Here is a 24,543-nt window from a genome sequence, read left to right as displayed (position 1 = left end):
CAGAGACTGGAAAGAGAGGAGGGAGGGGGAATCAGATTTCTGCTGGACAAGAGGAGACTGAGAGGTTGGGTGGATGGTAGGATAAAAGGGGAAGAGGTCTGGGCTGTTTGCTGGCAGGTGAGAGATAACCTAGAGCTAAGAGTCTTCAGAAGGTTCTGAATTTTCTCCTGGGGTCCAGGGGCAGGGCTCCATGGTACCTCAGGGAGGGAGCCTGGGCAGCCTCCCCACGATCCCCTCTGTGCCCCTGCGTGATCTTCCTTCCTGTCTCCCCTCTGCCTCTGTCTGCCTCTCCCATCCCCTCCAGTCCCTCCTGTCTCTGCTCAGACCTTGAGCCAGGGGATTCCTGGGTTGGCCTGTCCATGCTACTATTTTTTTTTTTTTTTAATATTTATTTGGCTGCATCAGGTCTTAGCTGCTCTGCAGCCTGCGAGATCTTAGTTCCCTGACCAGGGATGGAACCTGCGTCCCCTGCTTTGCAAGGCAGATTCTTAACCACTGGACCACCAGGAAATCCCATGTCCATGCTACTCTTGCTTACATCACTCCCTTTCTCTCTTTTTTTTCCCAAACAAATTTTACCTATGTATTTATTTTTGGCTGTGCTGGATCTTTGTTGCTGCGAGGTTTCGCCTCTAGTTGTGGTGCTTGGATTTCTCATTGCGGCGGCTCCTCTTGTTACGGAGAGTGGGCTCTAGGGCGCGTGGGCTTGGTAGTTGTGGCTTCCGGGCTCTAGCATGGGCTTAGCTACCTTGCGGTATGTGGGATCTTTCACGATCAGGGGTTGAACCTGTGTCTCCTGCATTGACGGGCAGATTCTTTACCACTTAGCCACCAGGGGAGCTCCCTTTCTTTCTTTTATGCTTTCAGCACAGGTTTACCTATCTGTCTGTCTGCTTCTTTGTTGATTTTTGGGGGGTCTGGCGGTCTTCCCTGTCAGGTCCCTGGCTCCCTGAGACCAGAGGCCGCTGTTATCTTCACTCTGCTCTACTTGGGCCCCAGTGCACTTCTGCACTGAGCAACTGCTTCATGCATATTTGCTGGGTTATGAAATCTGCTCCCGGCTTCCTCAGAGCCCCGAGCATCACCATGAGCACATGGCAAGTGCCAGTAAATATCTGGGAATTGATTTCATGCAAGAATAAAGGGGGTGGCCGATTCTCTTTTTGAGTGGAAGTTGGCTGGATGCAGACTCAAGGAATGGCAGGAGGCGGGTAGGGACCAGTCAGAGAAGGGCTTTGGGGTCAGATAGGAGCACCATCGCCAGTGGGCGGCAGTGGCCAGGTGCTGACCAGCCTGACCCCCTCCCACCCACTCTCCACTAGCCTCTTGGGGACAGAGAGTGACGTGAATGGACGGCTTGACCCATAAGCCTCTGCAGTTTCAGCCTGGACGTAGGATGCCCTCATCAGGATGGCTGATACAGGATCTAGAAAATGCACGAGAGCAGGGTTTTTGCTTGAAAAAATAGCTTGAGAATAATTTCATGTGGCAAATGTGAAGTAAGCAAAACACTTAACCGATCCTCTCTGGGGATGCCCCCCAGATTCTGTCTGTCCCCAAAGTCACCCCCAAGGACCCTGGATCCCTAACCAAGGGATTGAGTCTGTTCCTCCCTCCAGCCTTTGTTTTCTAAGCTTCTTACAGGAATCGGATCCTTCCATAGGTGGGAAGAGACCATCTGTGCTGGGTGTGATTTGTAGACTGTCACAGGGCCGGCCAGCCCCCCAGAGCACCCTACTGCTCTGTCAGAATGCTTCAAAGGTCCACCATTTATCTTTGGGAGATGGAACTCTCTGGAAAGCTCCATGTTTGTTTGCGGCTGTGTCTGGGTAGCATAATCACCTTAAATATTTCTTTTTCAACCCAAGAGCAGGATCCCAAAGGGTTTGGAAGAAACGGAACACTGAATTTCATTACTAAATGGATGGGGGTTGGAAGGTCAGCCTGAGGTCAGCTGCCACCATGTCTAACGTTCCCCCCGCCGACACCCCCACCGCCCCCACCGTTCCCTGTAGGTCAGGTTTGAGCAAGGCCCTGGGAATGTTTCCAGGCTGGCTCTCTGCCCATGGAAGGGAGTATGTGCTAGAAGCTGGTCTGGCCATCTGTGGACTGGAAGTGAGACAAGGTCTGGACCCTTGGGGATGTGTTTCCATGGCCACTGCCTTTCTTTTTGCTCTAATCTTACCCCAGCAGTGGCACACTTTTCATTCTAGCAGGTGAATAAAAAAGGTGGGGACACAGATGAGATGCTTGCTTGGACTTTATTGCAGCAGTCAGGCGGGGCTGGTGGGGATGGAGTGAAAGGGGCATCCGGGGAGTGGCAGGGGCCTTGCAGGTGGAGATCTTCAGCTTCTAAATCCTAAGCACACTCTGGACTTTGTACTATTCTCCCCTAAAACAAACAAACAAAATCCACAATACAATGGTAAATGAAAATGTCAAAGCCAGACCCAGAAACTTTAATGTCACTTAAGAGCTTCAGTATTTGTGGGAGGAGCTAAGCTTGGATTATTTCTCAGAAGCTTCTCTAGTTTTAATTATTTTAATTATTATTATTATTATTTTTTGCCACCCTGACTAGGGATTGAACCCATGCCCCTTCCAGTGGGCGCTGGGAGTCCTAACCACTGGGCTGTCAGGAGGGTCCCTCGGGAGCTTCTTTAAAAAAGATAAGATGGCTGTGCCTGCTTTTCCAGGGACATTTGCACTGTGACTCTCCTCTCTGGATTAGAAAAGTGTTCCCAAAGTAGGGACTTCTCAGGTGGCGTAGTGGTAAAGAATCTGCTTGCCAATGCAGGAGATAGAAAAGATGTGGGTTTGATCCCTGGGTTTGGAAGATGCCCTGGAGAAGGGATAGGCTCCCCACTCCAGTGTTCTTGGGGCTTCCCTGGTGGCTCAGATGGTACAGAATCTGCCTTCAATGTGGGAGACCTGGGTTCGATCCCTGGGTTGGGAAGATCCCCTGGAGGAGGGCATGGCAACCCGCTCCAGTATTCTGGCCTGGAGGGTCCCCACGGACAGAGGAGGCTGGCAGGCTATAGCCCATGGGGTCACAAAGAGTTGGACATGACTGAGCGACTTAGCACAGCACAGCACCAGTATTCTTGCTTGGAAAATTGCATGGGCAGAGGAGCCTGGCAGGCTGCAGTCCATGGGGTTGCAGAGTTGGACACGACTGATTGACTGAGCATGCACAAATGCCCTGAAGTGGGCGGCACTGCAGCCCAGGGACACGGGCAGCGGGTGTGGAGGAAGCATGTACCATGAGATTTAACACGCTGTCCTTGGTCTTCGGGGAGAGGGTGTCTATCAGCGTCTTCAGCTGTCTTGTTGCCTCTTTCATGTCTTCGTCAGGGTTGAAGGGTTCCAGGGCAGCCTCGTAGCTGGCAGGCGTGCCGATGAGGAGGTTTCCCAAGGCATATAGAAGGCTGGGGCAGACCTCTGTGGATGCTGGAGAATAGAGAGGAGAGAGCCCCTGTATCCAGGCCCGTGTCTAGACTGGCCAGCCCCCTGCCAGGGCCTGGCCCAGATCCACAAGAGCTAGGGACCCTCTCAACCCTGGCCTGGAGGGTGACGCGGCTAGCAGTTGGCTCTTTGGCGCCATGTGGGTGCCTTCTGGGTTGTGACGGGCAAGGTGCTACTGGCTCTTTCTGTTTGATTTCCAGGTGGAGCTCTAAGAATAGAAGCTGCTGATCTGACTTTTTTTTTTTTGGTGTGGTGCGTGGTGGCTGGGGAGAGGCCACAAAGGGTTTTGGCTCCCAGCGGAAACATGCCTCTTACTGATGGTTAGTGATGGTCTGAGACCACGTGACTAAGTCAGGCGCTGGCAGGAAGAGGCACGTGTACCCGCCAAGCACAAGCCCCTGAGCCTGGCCCGGAAGGGACATCCGCTGTGGGCGCCGGGCCTGTGGGCTCATCCACCCACAGACACACCTTTGCGCCTATTCCTAGCCCTGCTGTGTTCCTTTCATCTGAAGGCGTCCCCCTCATGCTCCCTTTTTAGGTCCCTGCCCCCAGGATCATGGGGCTTCCCAGGTAGCTTAGTGGTAAAGAATCTGCCTGCAATGCAGGAGATTGCAGGTTCGATCCTTGGGTCTGGAAGATCCCCTGGAGAAGGAAATGGCAACCCACTCTAGCATTCTTGCTTGGGAAATCCCCTGGACAGAGGCGCCTGGAGGCTACCGTCTATGGGGTTGCAAAGAGTCAGATAACGACTTAGCGACTAAACAACAACAATCCCGGGATCATGGGGAGAATCACCATCCCCAGCTCCCTGTTTGCCCTGACTTCCCATTGAGTCTTAAATCCCTGTCATTGACTTCACCAGCTTGTGTGCGAACTCCCTTTCCAGGACTCCGGGGTTCCACACAAAGTGATCACTCTAAGTCAGACCCTCTTCAGAACTTAGATCCCTGCTTTGCAACTTACTGTGTCATCAGGCAAGTCACTTTATCTTTCCGTAGCTCAGTTTTCTCATCTGAAAAACGGGGGATAATGTCCCCACTTCATAGAGTTGTTGTAAGAATGAAAAGAGATAATATGTGCACGGGATTCAGCACAGGGATGGGCACCGATAAACGTTAGAGCTTATTATTGATATTATTATATGTGCACACACACGGACACACAAACGCATCCCAGGCCCACCACCTACGTATCTCACCCTGTCTTAATGGGCTGTACCTGGCGCTAAGATCTTCTAATCAACGTACATTTCAGTCCAAACGATGTTACTTCCCTTTAAAACAGGCATCTCTGCACCACAGTTGTTGCTGCTGCCTCTTGGTCTCCAACTCCCCCGCCACTCCCCAAGGTCATAAAACTTATCTCTATTTTTCTTAGGGAACTTTGAAAGTGAAGGCGTTGGAATTTGTTTACTTTTTTTTTGTTGTTGTAGAAGGAGTAGAAGAGACAGATATGGAGTAAAAAGCAGCTAAGTATCCCAGTTCCCAAAAGATCGGGGGCTTTGAGGAAGATGGGATCCACACCCCCTACCCCATCTCTCTCCTCTTCATGACAGCTGCAACTCTTCAGAGACTCCTAATCCTTTTTGTAGAGGACAAAAAAAAATGTTTAGAAATCTCCATTCTGAGTTGGCAGTTTCTCCAAGGGAAGAACCCCTTCTAGAATATTTCTCTCTGTCCCGAATGGGAGACCTTGCTGGGGTTGGGTTTCTTTGGAAGCCATGAGGCTCCTTCCAGCCTCTTTGGCTGCCGGGGTGATGTGTTGACCCCAAACCTGGAGGTCTCTTGGCACCTCGGGGTCGGTCCAGGCCTGGGCTTTGGGGAGCTTGTTAGTTACTCCTGTTCTAGTGGTCACTGCGTCTAGGTGGGATCTTCTCCATCTCTGCACTTCTGAGGTTGTTGGATATGGAACATGGGGTCCTTTACAAGTTTCATCACAGCCTCAGGGCTCTGCCTAAATTCCTAAGATGGGCTTCTTTGCCAGACTTAGCTTCCTGGCTGGAAGTCAGTATTCCCAGGCTCTCTGAGCAGCCACACAGAGGACGTGGACAGCTGCCCCCTCTCCTGGGCAGCGCTGGGAGAGTTGCTGAGGCTGGCTTGGGGTGGAGGGCTCTGGACACTCACCAGGTCTGCAGAAGAGAGTCAGGGTGACCAGGGCGATGGCAATGGTGAGCTTCATGGTGGGCAGGAGGCTGGTGAGGGAGGCTCTGGCCCTGTCTCTGGATCCGGTGGTCTCATGGGTGATGTGCCCACTGGGATACCTTCTTATACTCTCCTGCAGTGGGGAGGGCAGGGCATGGGATCCACTTACGGGATTGCATTGTTTACTTGAGCATCAGCTTGGTGGAAAAAGTAAATACTCTCATTTCTCAAGCCAGTTTCTGTCCCCAGTGAAACAGAGCTCACACAATGGGCCACTTGGGTGAGGAACCGAGTCCAGTGTGGAGGGGGTGAGCGTTCCTGAGTCAGAGGGCTTGGAGAGCTGGCCGCCTTTGCTACTCCCTTCGGACCTGAGCACTGGGCGGTGTAGATGGACAGACAGCAGAGTCCGCCTGATCTCATCACCCCAGGAGAAACTGAGGCCCAAGGCCCCGTACCAGTGGCAATGACAGGACTGAGACTTGGGTTTCCTGATACTCCAGCAGGCTCCACTCCAAGGAAGTGGCTGGACTTCAAGCCTCCAGAGTCATGTGGTCCAGAGTGTCTTGTGGTCAAACTTGGGCGAGACCCTGAACTGAAGCATGTTGACAGATTAAGTTCTCCAGAAACCCAATGCCCAGGTCAGGTTGGAGGGTGCACTGTGCCAGCCGGGTCTGGAGTCCTGCCTTCCTGATGACAAACCCACGGGCCCTACAGGCCTCATGGCACTTGACCTCTTCATGGCCTTAACCGCTCACCATTTCCTTCTTGAATTGTTCTCTCTCCTGTGCTCCCACGACTCTCTGATTTCCTGCTTTCCTCCCTGGCCACCCTTGTTCTTTGGATGTTGATTCTTCACTGACCAGGCTTCCGTGTTGGTGGCTCCAGGCTGTGACCGTGGCCCCTTCTGACACCATGTCAGTGGCGGCCTCCTTTTTCTCCAAAGCCCGTGCCTTAGAACACAGGCCTCCCCCACTCAGAGTCACCTCCTAAACGGCCTTCTGCCTCCTAGCCCTTCCTCCTCAGCCGTTCTGGGAAAGGCCACTAGAATGATCTTTCTAAAGCCTGCTTATCTTATCCTCCTCCTTCTTGAAACCCTTTTAAAGCTGCCTTGGGCAGATGGGATAAAATTCAAGTGTGACTTACGAGGCCCTTTCCCACTGGCCCTTGCTTACCATTTGAATCTCATTCTTCTGCTCTTCTGCGTTGAATTTTTTTTTTCAGAAATAAATTTAATGACAGAACTGTGGACTTTTCAGTTTACTTATCAAACTAATAGAAAATTTAAAAATTTTTTTTTGAAAATTTAATTTTATATAATTTATAAAATCTCCACATCCCTATCCCCCAAATCATTTACTTTTCACTTGAGTTTCTTTTTTAAATTTATTTTTAATTGACTGATGATTGCTTTACAGTATTGCAGCCTGTGAACTCTTAGTTGCTGCATGAGGGATCTAGTTCCCTAACCAGGGATAGAACTCAGGTCCCCTGTATTGAGAGTGCAGAGTCTTAGTCACTGGATCACCAGGGAAGTCCCTGATTTCCTTTCTGAAGAGATGTCGCTGACTACTGCCCTGAGGGGAAGGGATGGGGTGGTGGGGCAGCTTGGCAAAAGGGATGGTGGGTTTGGACCCGCTGATGGCAGTGGGGTGAGGATGTGAGAGACACAGGGATGGGCTTGATGCTGGATAGATGAAGGAGGACGGGAGAGGGAAGCATCAGGGTGAGCCTGGCTGGTTTCTGCCTGGGGCACCGAGCACCTGGAGACTGCCTCCTGATCTAGAGGAGACTCCGGAGGAAGAGGATGCGGGAGGGGATCAGGGTGAAGCCTTCTCGAACCTGCGGTGCCGACGGCGGTCCCTCTCGCTCTCCGCCTCTGCAGCTCTCTCTTTTGTGCCCACTACCCAGCGCTTTAACTTTGCGGCTCTTTACTTGTTCTAACCTCGTACAGAATGTTTGCTAAACAAGAATCTGTGTGGCATGAATTGCTGAATGAGTCCTTGTCGGTTTGTGAGAGGTGAAGGCTCAGAGGTGCCTTAATACTGTTACAAGCACAGGTTCTGAAGTAGCCGCCATGGGGACTCGTGGAGTGAGTTACTGTGTAGTTGAAAGATCAGGAGAGAAAGGTTTTCTGAACATTTCATGAAATGATCTCTGAGGCAGGCTGCAAAGGGGAAAAACAATTAAAGAGTCAAACAGAAACCAAAATCAAGGCAGAACAGAGTGAAAAACAGAATATAAGAGCAAAACAATTCACATAGGTCATTGCTTGTATATGCAGAGGACGTCTGTGGAAGTGGGTGGTGCTGGCTGTTTCCACAAAGTGGATGAGGGAACCCAGAGAATGAGACTTTATTTTAAAGCACTTTGGTGTCCTTTGAATCTGGAATTACATAAAGATATTATTAATACAAGACAATTGTTAAAAAAGGGAAGACTAGGTCTGACCATTGCTACAATGTGGACGAACCTTGAGGACGTGGTGCTAAGTGAAATAAGACAATTACAGAAAGATACGTACTATGAGTCCACTTATACAAGGTACGGAGAACAGTCAGATAGGCAGAGACAGAAAGAAGAACGCTGGGTGCTAGGGGCTCGGGGAGGGGGAGTTAGAGCTAATTTTGTTTGATGGGGCTAGAGTCTCAGTTTGGGATGATGAACTGGAGGTGGACGGGGTAATGAATACACAACAATGTGAGTATGTCTAATTCTCCTGAACTCTATACTTACAAATGGTTAAGATAGCAAAGTTCATGTTATGTGTGTTTTGCCACAATTAAAAAAATAATAATAAAAAGGGAGAGAACAGGATCCAGAAGGAGCCTGTCTGAGTTGACTCCCAGAGACATAGCTTACCAACTTTATTATCTTGGGCAACGTATCTCACTCCTCTCTGCCTCCATTTCCTTGTCTGTAAGATGAACATTCCTTGGTAGCTCAGATGATAAAGAATCTGCCTGCAATGCAGGAGATCCAGGTTCAATTCTTGAGTTGGGAAGATCCCCTGGAGAAGGGAATGGCTACCCACTGCAGTATTCTTGCCTGGAGAATTCCATGGACAGAGAAGCCTGGCAGGCTAGAGTCCTCTGCGTTGTAAAGGGTAGGACATGACTAAGTAACTAGCACTTTCACTTTGGGCTTTCCTGGTGGCTCAAATAGTAAAGAATCTGCCTCTGAATGCAGACGATGTGGGTTTGATTCCTGAGTTGGGAAGATCCCCTGGAGAAGGGAATGGCTACCCACTCCAGTATTCTTGCCTGGAAAATTCCATGGTCAGGGGAGCCTGGCGGGCTATGCTCCTCGATCAGGGATCAAACCTGTGTCCCCTACATTGCAAGTGCAGTGTAGTAACCCACTGGATCATCAGGGAAGTTCCCCCAGGAGTATTTCTATATCCCCAGCTTTGAGCCCCTGCTCAAAAGTATCGCTTTTGACACTCAAAGGTGTCTCCATGGAGCCTCCCCTAAACTGGCTGTCCAACAGGGAGGGTCTTCTGGGCTCTTGGCCTGTCCACTTAGTGACACTGCCCAGGGGCTGTGCAGAGGAGGGCCCCATGGGTGTCGTCAAGACAGCTCATCAGGTCAAGAACCTTAAAAATACAGCCTTCATGAAAGACCTTGGCCTGTTCACTCGAGCGGTCTGTGTTCTGGTCTCCAAGGCTGTGTTGTGGGGAAGTGTGCATGTCCTGTTCTTGCCCCCGCATCTCTCTCTGGATCCTCCTTCCCTGGATCCGAGGGTCCCAAGACACTTCCATCCTGGCCTTTGGTGGGGTGGTAGGGGAGGGGCATCTCTCTTCTCTGCCCAGGAATCTACCGAATTGCAGCTTCTCTGCCTTGTCTTTGGGCTGTTAGGCAGAAAGCGCCAGTCAAGGCTCAGACCCCACAGTGTCTTAGATTCTCATAACTGCTCCTTAAATTCTTGATCCCCCAACACAGTGAATTCCAGACCAGAGCCTGCAGCCCGCCCTGGCACATGGTGACGGCCGGGCACCACCATTTCTGGCCACATATGGGCAGTCGCCTGGTTCCTGTGCCGAGAAGACAAGTGCCTGCAGGAAGACAAGGCTCTTGGTTATTAGCACCATGTGTGTGGCCGTGTGTTGGCACAGTTCTTGCTGAGTCCCCCCAACCAAAACCGTAGCCCGTGTGGGCTGGGCTTGGCTCTGGACCTACAGAGATGAGGCCTGGCCGCAGCTAGGGCAGTGGCCAAGGAGCCTGCCCTGGGTCCACCCTTCCCTGGGCTCCGTCTTGGAGGCCGAGGGCACCTTGTGCCTGGCTCCAGCTTACACCGGGGCCCGAGGGTGGGAGGGAGCCAGGTGGTCTGGAAAGCTTGCTTGGGGGTCTGGATTTTAAGGTCTGCCAGTCCCTCCGCTCCGCATGTGGACTGTGCATGTGCCCACGTGGCTGCCAGGTTGGTGAGCTCTGATCCGTTCCCCTTGGGGAGTCTGCCCAGGTGCCCACTTAGAGGTCTGATGGGGGTGGGAGGGGGGGGTGGGAGGGCCCACCCCAGCCCAGTAGCAGCCCAGCAAAGGTGTTGACTGAGACCAACTGTTCCCTCCTGGGCTTGGAGCTTGCTGTATCCTCTGAACCGGAAGCCGGGGTGCAGCCTGGGCTGGCATCTGGCCTATGGCAAGTCCCAGCCTGGCCCAGAAAATAGGTTGGAGGCTGTGGGAGGGCCATTCTGATCCTGTCCATCCAGCCTGGCTGCCAGAACAAGGCTGGTCAGGCTACAGGCCTGTGGGGTCAACTTATGGGGCAAGCTGTAGACCTCAGCCTCCTCCCTCCACTCCGGGTTTCCGACTCCGGGCTCGTTCAGGAAATAGTCCCTGAGAGAGCAGAATTTAGCTTGTGGTTCTGGTCCATTCTATTCTGCCTCAGTGGCTCCTGAGAACGACTCCTACACTGACCCAGCTCTCCCAAGAGGAGCCTGGACATTCCAGCCAGAATAGACAGAACTATCCACTGGCACTGATGCCTACAGCCTGTGGGCTTTCAGAGGGCCTAAAAAATTGTCATGTATGTCTTGGCTTCCAAGTATAAAAGGAAAATTTTTAAATTGTAATCAATGAATATTTATCTAGGTAACATAATTTCCACTAGCTTGATGGGACTCAGTTCAACCATGATATAGTTATATGTAGGGCTTCCCTGGTATCTCAGCCAGTAAAGAATCTGCCTGCAATGCAGAAGACTATTTACAATGCAGAAGACCCAAGTTTGAACCCTGGATCAGGAAGATCCTCTGGAGAAGGAAATGGCTACTCACTCCAGTATTCTTGCCTGGGAAATCCCGTGGACAGAAGAGCCTGGTGGGCTACAGTACATGAGATCTCAACAGTTGGACCCAACTTAGCAACTAAACCACCAACCACCAGATGCAGTATGAACCAAATGCATAATCTAGTCTTAGGAGCAGAATTATTGAATTTATACAAGCTCCTTTTGAAACTTTATAGGCAAAATTATACTTATTGTGAGAAGCATATATATTGTAATGTGTTTGATATGATATGGAGTAGAAACATCAAAACCACAGTAGGGCTTCACAATATCTGTAGGGGTGGCCATAGCAGAATGCAGCCAACATCAGAACAGGCAAGGAGGGACCAGAGGGGATACCTCAGCTTCTCCTTCATTCCATCCTCTGATCTATAGACAGAGCCTTCCCTTGGCCTACCCAACTGGTATTCAGCAGCAAGGAAGCCTGGGTTTTGTGGTCCTTAAAGGTCAGCCTGAAGGGACACAGAGAAGATCATAGAAAGATCAGAGAATGAACGGGAAGGGAAAGTGAGAAGTGTTAGTCACTCAGTCGTGTCTGACTCCATGCGACCCCGTGGACTGGGGCCCGCCAGGCTCCTCTATCTGTGGGATTCTCCAGGCAAGAATACTGGAGTGGGTTGCCATTCCCTTCTCCAGGGGATCTCCCTGACCCGGGGATCGAACCCACGTCTCCTACATTGCAGGCAGATTCTTTATTGCCTGAGCCCCCTGGAGGGGAGTGAGTGTCAAATGTAGAAAAAACAGCCCATAATAGTATCATTCTACTTACACAGCTCTGGAGCTTGCTTTTCCCGCTTAATGTTACATCTGGGATATCTTTCCAAACCTTGGCATTTACAGATTTTGACTTTTTTCATGCTGTAGACTATGTGTTTGCAAGATGTAATATAATTTCCATTACCGGTACCTTTTTGATGGACGCTTAACACTGTTTGCAGCTTTTCTGCCATTACCAACCACGCAGCAACGACACAGCTCCTTCTGCCCAGACGCCTGGGTGTAGGTGTGCTGCCCTCCTCACTGATGTTAACACGCTCTGTGGAGGGGTTGATGGTGGGGAGTGACAGGGCTGGGGAGGCGGGAGCGGGAGGGTGTCGGGGTGGGTGTCCGCGGTTCTGATTTCCACGGGGATCTTACCTTCCCAGGGCAAGACGTCCCTGAACTCTCAGACAAGGGGAGTAGCTGGCCAAGATGCTCACGTGGGCTCCCTCATGGCATCCTGCAGACACGCTTCACCTACTCCCTGCTGTGGGTTGGACCCAGGTACAAAGCGACCTGGCTTTTGCTCTACCTGGAGTTTCAGGGAGGGATGGGGGTGCGGCAGGCTTCAACCCGCTGAGGATCTGAGCCCTCTCTGCTGCTGGAGCTGAAACTTGGGGGCGAGGTGGGAGGGTGGGGACGGGCTGGGAGCTGGGGTTGGGCTTTCCCGGAGACCCGGACACCTGGCAGAACCAGCAGGTTCTTGGCTCTCGGGGAAGCTTCCTCTGAGGGTGGGGACTGTGAAGGTGATAGAAGGCCCCGTCCTGCAGGGTGGAAACTGGTTCCCTCTGTCTTACTGGCGGCTCCGGGGATTTGGGCAGCAGATATGAATTGACAGCGCGTGACAATTCACTTCCTGACCTTTCCCAGGGAGCTTTCGCTTGCCCGCTGAATTCTGCAGCCTTTTTGTTCTGCTGTGAGTCACCAGGTTCTGCCCTCCTCGTCGGTCCTCTCCCGTCTCCCCTGCCCTGAGCTTCCTCCCGTGGACTTGGCAGGTCACCGCTGAGGCCCCTCTGCCCGGGGCCTCGAGTGGGTGGTACAGCCCTGCCCGCGGCTGACACGGGGGATGTGAGTCCTTGGGGTCAGCAGACTTGGGTCAGGGCCCAGCTCTGTTGCTGGCCGGCCGAGGGGTTCTGTGGAACTGTGGTGGTCCCACATGAACAGGGAGCAGGAGGGAAGACCACCACTGGCTGTTAGTCTGAGACCCAGCGATGTCTCATGCAGAGGAGTCTGGTGAGCCCCTGGCCCTGCATGCCCCTCCCACGGCCTGTGTTGTCTCCCCTGGGTACCACATCACTCTATGTATCAGGGTGATACAGCATCCTCAAACGTGAGTGAGAACTTTATCTATCATCTATCTCTATTTTTATAACTAAAATAGTTATAGTTTATATTTATATATGTTATATGTAATATACTGTGTAATGTATTTTGTCTCATATACATATATAAACATACATAATACATACAATGGGCTTCCCTGCTGGGGTCCAGCCCCGGCAGGATCCAGGGGAACCCTCAGGATGAATGGCGTCAGTGAGTGAGAGAGAGAGAGAGAGAGAGAGAGAGGGAGAGAGAGAGAGAGAGAGGGAGACCAGACCGGGATGTGCAGCAGGGTCTGGCAGCGTTTTATTTTCCACTGTAGCCTTTATACCCTACGTTGGTACATTTCTAAGGGGGAGATAAGCACACAGACTTAGTTTAACATTACATCAGCTTGTCTTTCACGAAACCAGATATTCTCTGTATATTTTTTGTTTATGAGAGTCTTTTCCCATAGATTTTTTGTACATTATCTTCTGGCCTTGAGCTTAGCAGAAAACAGAAAAGTGGCAGTCTCATGGTACAGCAGGTTGTAACATAGTAGAAATACAATCCTGTTCACACAAAGGTCAGTCTTTTTGCAGAAGTTCTCAGCTAAATTTATCTAAAAAGTTTAGTACACAAAGACTCTGCAGCTCTGGTGAGGCAGCCCCCTGTTTGGCACTCCTGGTTAAAATGAACAATTATCTTATTATTTTTACACTAGGGCTAAACTCTTATTTTTCTAGATCTTTAACTATATTAACAATAGTTTCCACTGCACAACCTCAGCACATTAACAGCAATCAAACGTTGATCCAATAACCACTTTTAAAATAATATTTTTTGTGTTTTCTAATAGGGTTTCCTCACCCCCCCCCCCGAAGTGCTCTGTGCCTATTAAGGCCTTTTTTATGGTTAATCTCTATGTATAATATCTTTTGGCCTTCAGGCCTGTTGACAGTTTATGGCTTGCACCTGGTGTAACTTGAAGCAACTTCAGTAGCCGACCCTGTCTTTTTTGTGGTTAATCTATTTTCTTTCTATTAGGCGTCATCTCTATGGGAACTAGATAGGATTACATTATTACGGAACAGAAATGCAAAGAATTGCAAAAACAGTAGATATAGCACAAAACAGGTTCTTAGTCTAAAAGTTAACTACCTGCAAGAAGTCGCCAGCTAATCTCTTGCAATGGGGGCACACATTTATCAAACAAGCCAGAATGCCAGCAAAAGGGTTTGAATTGAAACATTTTTTTCATCCCTGGCCCCTTCATAGGGTACCAGCATCTAGGAGATTTATTAATTAGGGTTTTAAGTTGGTCTTTATTCAATGAAAGAGGAGCAGGAGAGCTCTCAGCAGGCAACACAAGAATCTGCAGCAGGGCAAACAAGAGCAACAGCAGAAAAGGGGGGAGGATGGAATACAGGATGGGGTAGAGGCTGAGGCCAACCTGCAGGGTCCCTTGTATCCTGAACGGCCTTGCGTGTCAGGTATTTTCTTCATGACCTCGTCATGGGTGGGATCTCCCATAATGGCTCCCGGCACTTCCCCGTGGCTCAGTGGTAAAGAATCCACCTGTAATGTAGGTGACGCAGGAGATGTGGGTTCAATCCCTGGGCTGGGAAGATCCCTTGGAACAGGAAATGGCAACCCACTCCAGTACTCTTGCCTGAAAAACCCCAGGGACAGAGGAGCTTGATGGCTACAGTCCATGGGGTCACAGAGAGTCGGACACAACTGAGCAATACATTTAATAATAGTATATAACGTTTCTATGATACTAAAATAAAAGCAATTTCAGTCTCAAGCCTTCACTCTGCTAAGGGGATGGGAATTTAGCCTCAGCCATCTTGGGCCTCTCCCTGTCCAGAGTTGTGCTAACTTCCAAGGGGCTTGTTCAGAACCAAGATGTCGGTGGACTTTGTGCAGTGGGGGCATCTGTGCTGCCTGGTGTCACCTGTCACCAGCTCATCAGCCTGGTCATCAGCCTGTGCAGGCCTCAGGCTCACTGGCTTCCTCTGCCACCTTGGAGCCACTCCTGGGTGCCCAGGAATCCTGCTGCTGCTCCCACGTGATGCTGAGGCTGGGAGATTCTGCTGTTATCCTACCTAAGATGTTATCATTCACCCAGTTCTTCTTTGGGGGGCTTCTGCTGTCTGCTCTCAGATTCTTCAGACCCATCTGGAGACTCTGCCACCTCACTAAGGCTTGATCTTGATCTCTCCATGGCTTCCCTGGTGGATTTGATACCCAGAGGGGATCCCTTTTTAATGCCTCCCTACTCTAGACAACAAAATTTATTCTCAGTACAACTGTGAGATGAAATGAGGAATAAAGGTCAGAAAAGAAAGGCAGACAGTGATCACTGATTTAATTATCCATCAAGATCATTTTCTTTTATTGAAATACACACACCCTTCTGGCAAAAGTAAATATCAGAGCACACCATTTTCACACATTAAAACAGAGCTATTTAGTACTATTTGCAATAGCCAAGACATGGATGCAACCTAAATGTCCATTGACAGATGACTGGATAAAGAAGATGTGTACATATCTACAATGAAATACTACTCAATCATGAAAAGAATGAAATAACGCCACTTGTAGCAACCAGGATGGTTGAGATTATCATACCAGTAAATAATCTAGTGAAGTAAGTAAACTGGGTAAATGTCATGATATTACTAAGATGTGAAATCTAAAAAGAAAATGAAACAAATGAACTTATATACAAAACAGAAATAGATCCACAAGCTTATGGTTACCAAAGGGAAAGAGGGTGTGGGGATATATTAGGAGTTTGGGGTCAATACCTACATACTACTATATACTTAAAGTAGATAACCAACAAGGACTTACAGTATAGCACAGGGAACTATCCTTGTGGCTCAGCTGGTAAAGTCTGCCTGCGATGTGGGAGACCTGGGTTCGATCCCACAGGGAAAGGAAGGGAAGGCTACCCACTCCAGTATTCTGGCCTGGAGAATTCCATGGACTGTATGGACCACGGGGTTGCAAAGAGTCGGACACCACTGAGCAACTTTCACTTTCACAAGGGAAAGAGTCTAAAAATATATATGTTTGTATAACTGAATCACTTTGCTGTACATCTGAAACTATTTACAACATTGTAATGTTGTAATTTACAACATTGTAAATCAATTACACTTCAAGAAAACATACACACACACAGCACAGCTATTTATTCAATAGTTTGTATATTTACCTAATGAACTCTGATTCTTTGGTTACAGTCTGCTATATTAACATCTTATGTAAATAATTGTTCAATTAAAATATACCCAGAAGTGAATTTTTATAAAATTGAATTACATACCTGCACAAGGTAAATTTAGGCAACTGCTAAATTGTACCACTGATGCACTGTTTTATTTATTTGTTCTTCAGTTTTAAAACAACCAGCAATTGAAAAAGAACACATTTCAACTTTAAAGATGTTAAAATTCAGTCCAATATTTCATGTATGAACTAAAATGTTCATCTGAAACAAAAATATTAGACCTTACACTCTTTTACTGTTTAAAATTTTAAGCCCAAGAGAAGCTCCAAGTGGTCTGAGATGACAGAAATGAAGCCACTCAAGTTCTCTTCCTTGCTCTTTACGAGCCCAGCATGTTTGTGGATCACTTTGGACTTGTAGCAAACAGGAGCTGGAGGCAAGAACTGAGTCTGAAGTCAGCTCCGAGGATTCTGCACCTTCGGAAAAACTTACTCTTTTTTTAAGCCACTGATAAAATAACCTTCTTCATTACAACAAAATATAGTATACAGGTTTATAACAGAAAAATATTTTTAAAAAGTATATAAATGGAGAAAACAAAACAACAACAAAAAAGGAAGAAAACAAACTGTAAAATTGACCCAAGTAGACTTAAAAATCTGACTAGCACAGTGACTAAGAACCAGAGGGTCCAGATGATTTTACAGAGAAGTTTCACTAAACTTTCATGTTCCAGACAGTACGAAGCGCTTTCTATAGTGAGCAAATTTAATTTTCACAGCAATCTAAGTGGACAGTCAGTGGCTTCTAGATGAAAACTTTCAAGATGGCAAGCTTTCTACTTTGTACTTAGCCTGTTATTTTATTTATTTATTAAAAACTTTTGTTTATATTTATTTATTTCCTTTATTGGGGGTATAGCTGCTTTACAATATGCTGTTAGTTTCTGCTGCACAACGCAGTGATTCAGCCACATGTATACACTTATCCCCTCCCTCTCGCAACTCTCCTATCTCGCCATCCCACTCCTCTAGATCATCATTCTTAGTCTGTCCTTTTATTAAATAGCTTTAGCCATCAATTTTCTATTTACCTATGTGCAAATACACTCTACTGTTCCCACTGTTAGTTCTAGTTCTGCCTTTTTGAGAAATATGACATAAATGAAACTCTTCTTTCATGTAGCCATCCTTTATATCCTGGAACACCATTATCATATCTGCTTTCTCTACCTTAAGAGACTTCATTTAAGTCTGTCCAGAGACTTTCCTGGTGGTGCAGTGGTTAAGACTGTGCTTCCACTGCAGGGTCCCTGCGTGGGGAACTAAGATCCTGCATGCCACGTGGTGCGACTGGAAAACCAAAGAAAGGTTTTGTATAAACTTAAAAAAAAATTATTAATCTTTGGCTGCTCTGGGTCTTCAATGCGGTGAGAGGGCTTTCTCTGGTTGCGGCGAGTGGGGCTACTCTCTAGCTGTGTTTCTTGGGCTCTTCTCTGCGGTGACTCCTCTTGTGGAGCACAAGTTCTGGAACCCAGGCTCAGTGGTTGTGGCACATGGGCTTAGTTGCTCTGCAGCACGTGGGATCTTCCCCGATCAGGGATCGAACCTGTGTCCCCTGCATTGGCAGGTGGATTCTTAACCACTGGACCTCCAGGGAAGTCCTTGTATAAACTTTTTAATATCCATTTTTCCCCACCTTCTAGTCCTGTAGCCCTCCTAATTTCCTGCATGGGTTTACAAAGGTTGTTACTAGTAGCTTTGTGCTCTTGTCTTCGTGACAAACTTATTCTTGACATGAACCTGTTGGAGACTGGGAGTTCTTAGAAATAATTTCCATGTAGAATATAATGTCTGTTGAAAGATAAGCAGTAAACATGTGCTAGTTTGGAGCTTACATATATATTATGAAAGCTCAACGTTACCCATATCAGATGGTTTCAACTTGGACTTAAGAGAATATTCCAAGTAGGAGTATTTTATCACTGACACTGTTAAGAATTGCTGGTGCATGGTGATATTAAAAAGCATATAGACATTTAGGGAGCCTTACTGGTTTTAAACCCTCTTACTGCCTGCACTTGCTTCAGCAGAGACCACCAATCTGTGAATCTGTGGTAGTCCAGACGTGCTTCATGAGATGGTGTTTTCTGGAAATTGAAGATTTGTGGCAGCCCTGTGTTGATAAGGGCTCTTGGTGCCAATTTTTCCAACCGCATCTGCTTACTTCATGTCTCTGTGTCACATGTTGGCAATTCTTGCAGTATTTCAGACTTTTTCATGATCATTTGTCATGGTGATCTCTCATCAGGGATCTTCGGCGTTACTGTTGCCAAAAGTTTATGACTCGCTGAAGGCTCTCTGGTGGTTAGCATTTTTAACCAATAAAGTATTTCTTGATTAAGGTATGGAGGTCTTTTGCTTGTGTGTTTCTCTTCCTTTAACTGAAATATAGTTGATTTACACTGTTGCCTTACTTTCAGGTGTATAGTTGTATATTTTTTTAACATAATGCTATTGCACACTCAACAGGCTCCAGTGTAGTGTACACATAACTTTTATATGCACTGGGAAACCAAAAAATTCATGTCACTCACTTCATTGTGCTGGCCTGGAACTGAGCCCACATGTACCCCCGAGGTGTGTCTATACTTACTCTGCGCCTCCCAGCTGCCCTGGGAATCCTTTTCTCGTCTGGGGGTGTGGTGGGGGCTCAGGAAGCCTGGCTCTTACACAAACCAGTGCCTGGAGGTCTTTCCATTCCTCTGAAAGGGGAGGCTTTTGAACTGCAGAAGCCAGGAAAAGACTGCCCCTTTCTCTGCCTTCCTCTGTGACAGCCCTTCCCTTGGGCCACCTGGATCAGGGCAAGAGCCAAGAGAGGAAAATAAATAAGAAGAAAAATAACATAGGTTCATGTTTCAAGAACTTGTTGGCATGAGTGAATAGCTTGGGAGCTGGCGGGCACAGGGCTGCTGCTCACCCCATCCCTCAAGGTGGTGAGACCCCAGTGACATCCTTGCTGTCTCTCCAGCCAAGACAGCATGGAAGAGGCCAGACTGCCCAGGTCCCGGCCTCCAGATGACTGTGTAGTTCTCTGCAGATGCCTTTGGCTTGCCTCCAGCTCGAACTCTAGGAGGTTCTGCCTCTGGAGTCTGGAAGGGCTGAAGGGAACATCAGCTCCACCCTCTGTTCTGGAGAAGGGGTCTCTGGCCCAGCGACATGCCATAAGTCATTAGAGGTTGCACAGAGAGTTGGGGCAGAAACAGTACTTGAACTGAGTGTCTTCCTGTGGGTCTGATTTGCAAAGCACAGCTCAGCTGGCTGCTTATTGCTTAGCTCGATCTGCAACTGAGGCAGGAGATAGATGGGCTCCAGGCTAGGCATTTACAACCAGCCTTCTGTTTACACTTCTTGGGGCGAGAAACAGATGGACTTCAGGTCGGACACTTACACTAGCCTCCTGTTTGCATTTCCTGAGCCAGGAGATAGGTGGGCATGTTAAGTCGCTTTAGTCATGTTCGAGTCTTTGTGGCCCTCTGGACTGTAGCCTTCCAGGCTCCTCTGTCCATGGGATTCTCCAGGCTAGAATACTGGAGTGGGATGCCCATGTTCTTCTCCAGGGGATCTTCCTGACTCAGGGATTGAACCCGAGTCTCCTGCATTGCAGGGTTACTCTTTACTTGGTGAATCACCAAGGAAGCCCAGGCTCCAGGTTAGGCACTTACAAATCAACCTCCTGTTTGCTCTCATCAATGGAAGTAGCAACTCAAACAGGCCAATAGCCAGGCTTTGTCTCTTGTGGAGGCCTTAAGTCATGTCAGAAACAAAGAAGGGCTAAACCTTGTTTGAGTAAAGGATTAAGAGGTCGCATATTTCCCCTTCTTGGGGCAAGAGAGACAATAGCCACGTGCAGAAAGCCTCCTTGGGGGTCAAAAGTCAGGGATGCCAGGCCATAATGAGTCTTGCTTCTTCTAGACGCCTTTGCATTGAAATCCATCTTGGCAAAAAGTTGTACCTGCATATTGGGGGGAGTCTTAGGGCAGGTCAGATGTGGAGAAAGAAACCAGATAATTGGCTAAAGGTAAACAAAGATGGGGAAGAACGGCCCTGTATAAATGACTTAAGTGGCTCTTTTCTGAGTTCCTTCTTACTAATGCGGACACCCGCACTCTTTCTGGTTATGCATCTCTGCCTTGCTTCCATCTTAACTAAACAAATTGACAAATTGTTTCTCTGCGTGCTCCCCTACTTGTTGTTGTGCTGTGCCTCTAAGAATAAACTTTGTACCTGCATTTACAGTTTTGGCTTCCATGATTAATGTATTTTTTCACTGGTGGCAAAGATCCAGGGAAAAATAGCTTCTAGCCTCTAGCCCTTACTGGTCTGATGGCTGGGATTTCTGGTTCTCATCCAGGCCACCCCGGTTCAATTCCTGGGCAGGGAATTAAGATCTCGCTTCACACCACTGCTCACTGCTGCCTTGCCAAGATCACAGCCAGCCATCTCATAAGCAAACAGTTCAATGATACTCTGAACCTCATGGGCCCTTGGGGCCTGGAAAAATGCTGAAAAACAACCTCTGATGCTGCCATTTACTTTCCTCTAAACTCACTGGTGGTCTTTCCCCAGTGGATTCAGAATGCCAGGAGATGTGATAACTAGAGAGCAGGCGTTCCTGGGTCACAGAGGCTGGAGACAGACCCACTGGTCAGGCGGGGGCCAGCTGGGAGCAGCCTGTCCCATGGTGGCCTTGGAGAGGCCTGGCCTGAGAGGACAGTGTGGGGGCTCCTGCTTGAGGCTCTGGTGGAGCACGGATTACATGTCATATCCACACAGTGCCCCTTGAGGTCTGTTCTCCCCACAGCAGCTATTGAGATCTTTGAAAAATTAATCTGGTCTTGTCCCTTCTCTGCATAAGCCATTCTTGGCTTCCCACAACACTCAGAATAAAATCCCAAGTCTCACAGGGTCCACACGACTCGGTGTGACCTATCCTCAGCTGTCTCTCCAGTCCCATGTTGGGTCACCCCACCCTCTCCTTGACTCAGTACCCTGTGGCCAGGGTGGCCGTCCTCCCTGGAGGGCATACGGAGGGCAGGCCCATCTCCCTCTGCCTGGATGCTCTGTCCCAGATTATTTCCTGATTGCAACTCTCACAGCCCTTCTGTGGATAAGCCTTCCCTGATCACCGCACCCCTCTCCCCAGTCACTCTGGATTTCAGAATTCAGCTTTCTTTCCTTTAGAGCCTTTATCACCGCCTGAAAACGATCTCCTTCACATGTTTGTCTATTATCTATCTCCCCCCTAGAACTAAGCTCCATGCTCACCTATAATTTTCCGGGCCCTGCACATGGGCGTGTGCATGCTAAGTCTCTTCAGCCATGTCCGACTCTTTGTGACTCCATGGACTGTAGCCGGACAGGCTCCTCTGTCCATGGGATTCGCCAGGCAAGAATACTGGAGTGGGTTGCTGTGCCCTCCTCCAGGGGATCTTTTCGACCCAGGGATTGAACCCGAATCTCTTATGTCTCCTGCATTGGTAGGTGGGTTGCTTACACTCACATCAGCTGAAAAGCCTAGGCTCTGCACATAGTAGATGCTTACTAAATATTTGCTTAATGAATGGATGGAGCTCAGAGCATTTCATCCCCCATCCTCACTGCCAGGTGTTCTGTGAGCTTGGGTAGAGTGGGAGGGGAGCGTGGATGGCACTCAGAGCATGCCATGCGCCTGGTTGTTTCATCGCTAAGTCATGTACGACTCTTTGGTGACCCCATGGACTGTAGCCTGCCAGGCTGCTCTGTCCATGGAATTTCCCAGGCAAGAATACTGGAGTGGGTTGCCACTTTCTTCTCCAGGGGATCTTCCCGACTCAGGGATAGAATCCATTTGCAGGTGGATTCTTTACTATTGAGCCACCTGGGAAGCCCTTGACAGATACTAAATACTAAAATACTCAGTGTTGGGACTTCCTTGGTGGTCCAGTGGCTAAGACTCCACACTTCCAATTCAAAGGGCTGGGGTTTGATCCCTGGTCAGGAAATTAGATCCCACATGCTGCAACTAAGACCCAGAGCAGCCCAAACAAATAAACAAACCCCCTACATGGGAGTATAATCTAAATAATTTCTGTGACAATTATTGCACCAGGCCCTGTGGCTTATCCTCAGTAATTTTTCCATTTCCTGAGATGCACTTACCTGTCCTTCCTCATCTTTAGTTTTCTCTCTCTCCCTCCCTTTCTCCCTCTCTTTGTCTGTCTGTCTCTCCCCCTCTGGAAGGCTGGGCCTCCCTGAGAAAAGGCCCGAGACCGGACGCTGGCCACCTTTCTAACAGGCGACACAGTACCCAACGTGGGGATGTTCGGAGCAATGCAGAACTTTGAGCCTTTTTCCTCTTAGCCTCAAGGGTGTCATCTGTAAACTGGGACTAGTGGAGGCTGTCCCTCTCAGAGGGGCTGTCAGAGTTCAGGGACTGATGGCAGGAAGTCCATGTTGTCCAGAGACCTCGGCCTGAGTGGGGCAGGGGGAGTGGGTGGGGAAGAGACTGTGGTTGTGGCCGGGCCCGGGGCTCTGTGCTGCCTCGAGGGTCTCACAAGCATATGGGGAGGCAGGGGGATAAGGTGACCGTGGTTCACGGGTTGTCCATTAGGAGCTACTCAGGGGAGGGAAAGACAGAAAGCCTTCCTGGAGGAGGTGTCTCTGAATTGAGGGCGGCAGGGAGGAAGCTGGAAGGAAGCGAGACCAGAGCTGGGAGTGTCCGGCCCCTCCATTGGCTATTCCGTCATTCAGGACTCAGTGGTTCAGGTTCTGCCATGTGCCAGGCCTGGGGCTGGTACTGGGGATGTCGTTTAGGGTGGGAGACACATGCTAATTGCAATGGTGACGGTTTCCATGAAGGGGAGATTTGGGGGTGTTAGAGGGCTCACCAGGCCTGGGTGTTGGAGGAAGTGTCCCTTGGGTGGGCTCTGAGATCAGCAGGCTCCGTCCAGTGCTGGGTAAGAGAGGGGGGCTTTGTGCAGAGGGGAGTGGGTGAAGCTTGGAGCCGGAGGGAGCAGGGCCCCTTGAGAAGCCAGTGTGGCCGAGGCCCATGAGCTGGATGAGGCCTGTGTGTTCCATCCACACAGAGCCTGGAATGACAAAGGGGCGTTTGGCTCTAACTTAGTCACAGGACCCCTTGAAAGGTACTAAAGTGGGGTGGAGGGCAGGTTGGAGCCAGGGCAGTGGGGGCCAGGGGCAAGGGAGGGGGCACACATTTGGTGGATGGAGGAAAAAGGGGCTTGCGGGTGTGGGGGACGGGAGGTGGGTACCGCTCAATTCCCGAGTGCTCTAGCAGCACCGCCCTGGAGGGTGGGCTGGGACTGGGGTGGAGTTTGAGTTCATTGTTATTTTGACCTTGTGGTCAAGGCTGTTCTGTTTGTTAAACTAATGTGAACAATCCCCCTGGCTGGGCTCCTGAACTTGGACTCCGGCAGGGATGCCGCCCACACATGCACACCCTCCAGGCCCAGGCCTGGGCCTGGCTGTGTCCTCGGCCCCACCAGCTCTCCTAGCATCCAGGTGGGGAGTTGGCGGTAGAAACGGCCCCCCAGGAGCGATTCCTGGCCGGTGACCTGGGGCGCCCTGGCTGTGGACTCGAGTTCTGCCTGTTCCCTGATCCACTCAAGTTCTCAGGGAGCCCAGCCTCCCTTCCCCACCCAAGGCCCTGACCTGCTGGAACCTCTGCTGATCAGGCCTTGCCCTCAGCTGGGAGCTGACCTTTCTCCCTTACCAGCGACCTGGTGGAAGTGGGGCCTGGGGCTTCCTGGTGGGCCCAGCCTCTGGGCAGGGGTTAGAGGGAGTGCTAGGCAGGGCTGACTGTGTTGCCCCAGGTCTTGGGTGGGTTTGCCCTGCTGGGCGCTGTTGTGAGCAGGGCTGAGGCATGGGCTGTCATCCAGCTTTCCTTGCTTGCTCGGGGAGTCACATCTCCCTGGGCCTCACTTTTCCCATCTAAAAAATGGGTACAGCACCAGGTTGGCAGGGTTGCTGGGTTTAGGGAGGGTGAGTGGCTGCATGGTTGGCCTTGGACACTCCTTGTTCTGACCCCAGAGATGAGCAGCCTGGCAGTCTGGTCCAGCTCTGGGGAGAGGCTTTTTCAGGCTTGGGGGGCTCCTGGCCTCTCTTAGGGAGGCTCCCTCTGCCAGGAACTGAGCTCACAGGGCGGGCCGGGCCTTGGGGGCCTCACGTCCGCTGTCCTCCCTTTCCTGGGAGCCGGCCCAGAGACAAGGGGCCGGGTGTCTGGTTCTCATCGGGCGGCCATCTCTAATTCCTTTGGCATCTGAGCTGCTTTTCAGAAGGAGGAAGAT

The 24,543-nt window shown here is 49.7% G+C and overlaps 1 protein-coding gene across 1 annotated transcript; it reads right to left on the bottom strand.

Moving 5' to 3' along the window:
* Positions 1 to 2,242: 2,242 nt before the first annotated feature.
* Positions 2,243 to 5,746, bottom strand: SCGB1A1 (secretoglobin family 1A member 1). Its single transcript, XM_043452167.1, has 3 exons — positions 5,589 to 5,746; positions 3,263 to 3,450; positions 2,243 to 2,392 (listed from the first exon to the last, which is right to left on the bottom strand). The coding sequence occupies exons 1-3, from the start codon at positions 5,641 to 5,643 to the stop codon at positions 2,360 to 2,362; spliced, it is 276 nt and encodes a 91-aa protein (XP_043308102.1). The 5' UTR covers positions 5,644 to 5,746; the 3' UTR covers positions 2,243 to 2,359.
* Between the last annotated feature and the right edge of the window lie 18,797 nt (positions 5,747 to 24,543).

Source organism: Cervus canadensis, chromosome 29 (assembly GCF_019320065.1).
Source record: "Cervus canadensis isolate Bull #8, Minnesota chromosome 29, ASM1932006v1, whole genome shotgun sequence".
Taxonomy (NCBI): domain Eukaryota; kingdom Metazoa; phylum Chordata; class Mammalia; order Artiodactyla; family Cervidae; genus Cervus; species Cervus canadensis.
Note: the sequence above shows the minus strand (reverse complement) of the source record. Positions and strands in the feature narration are given on the sequence as shown.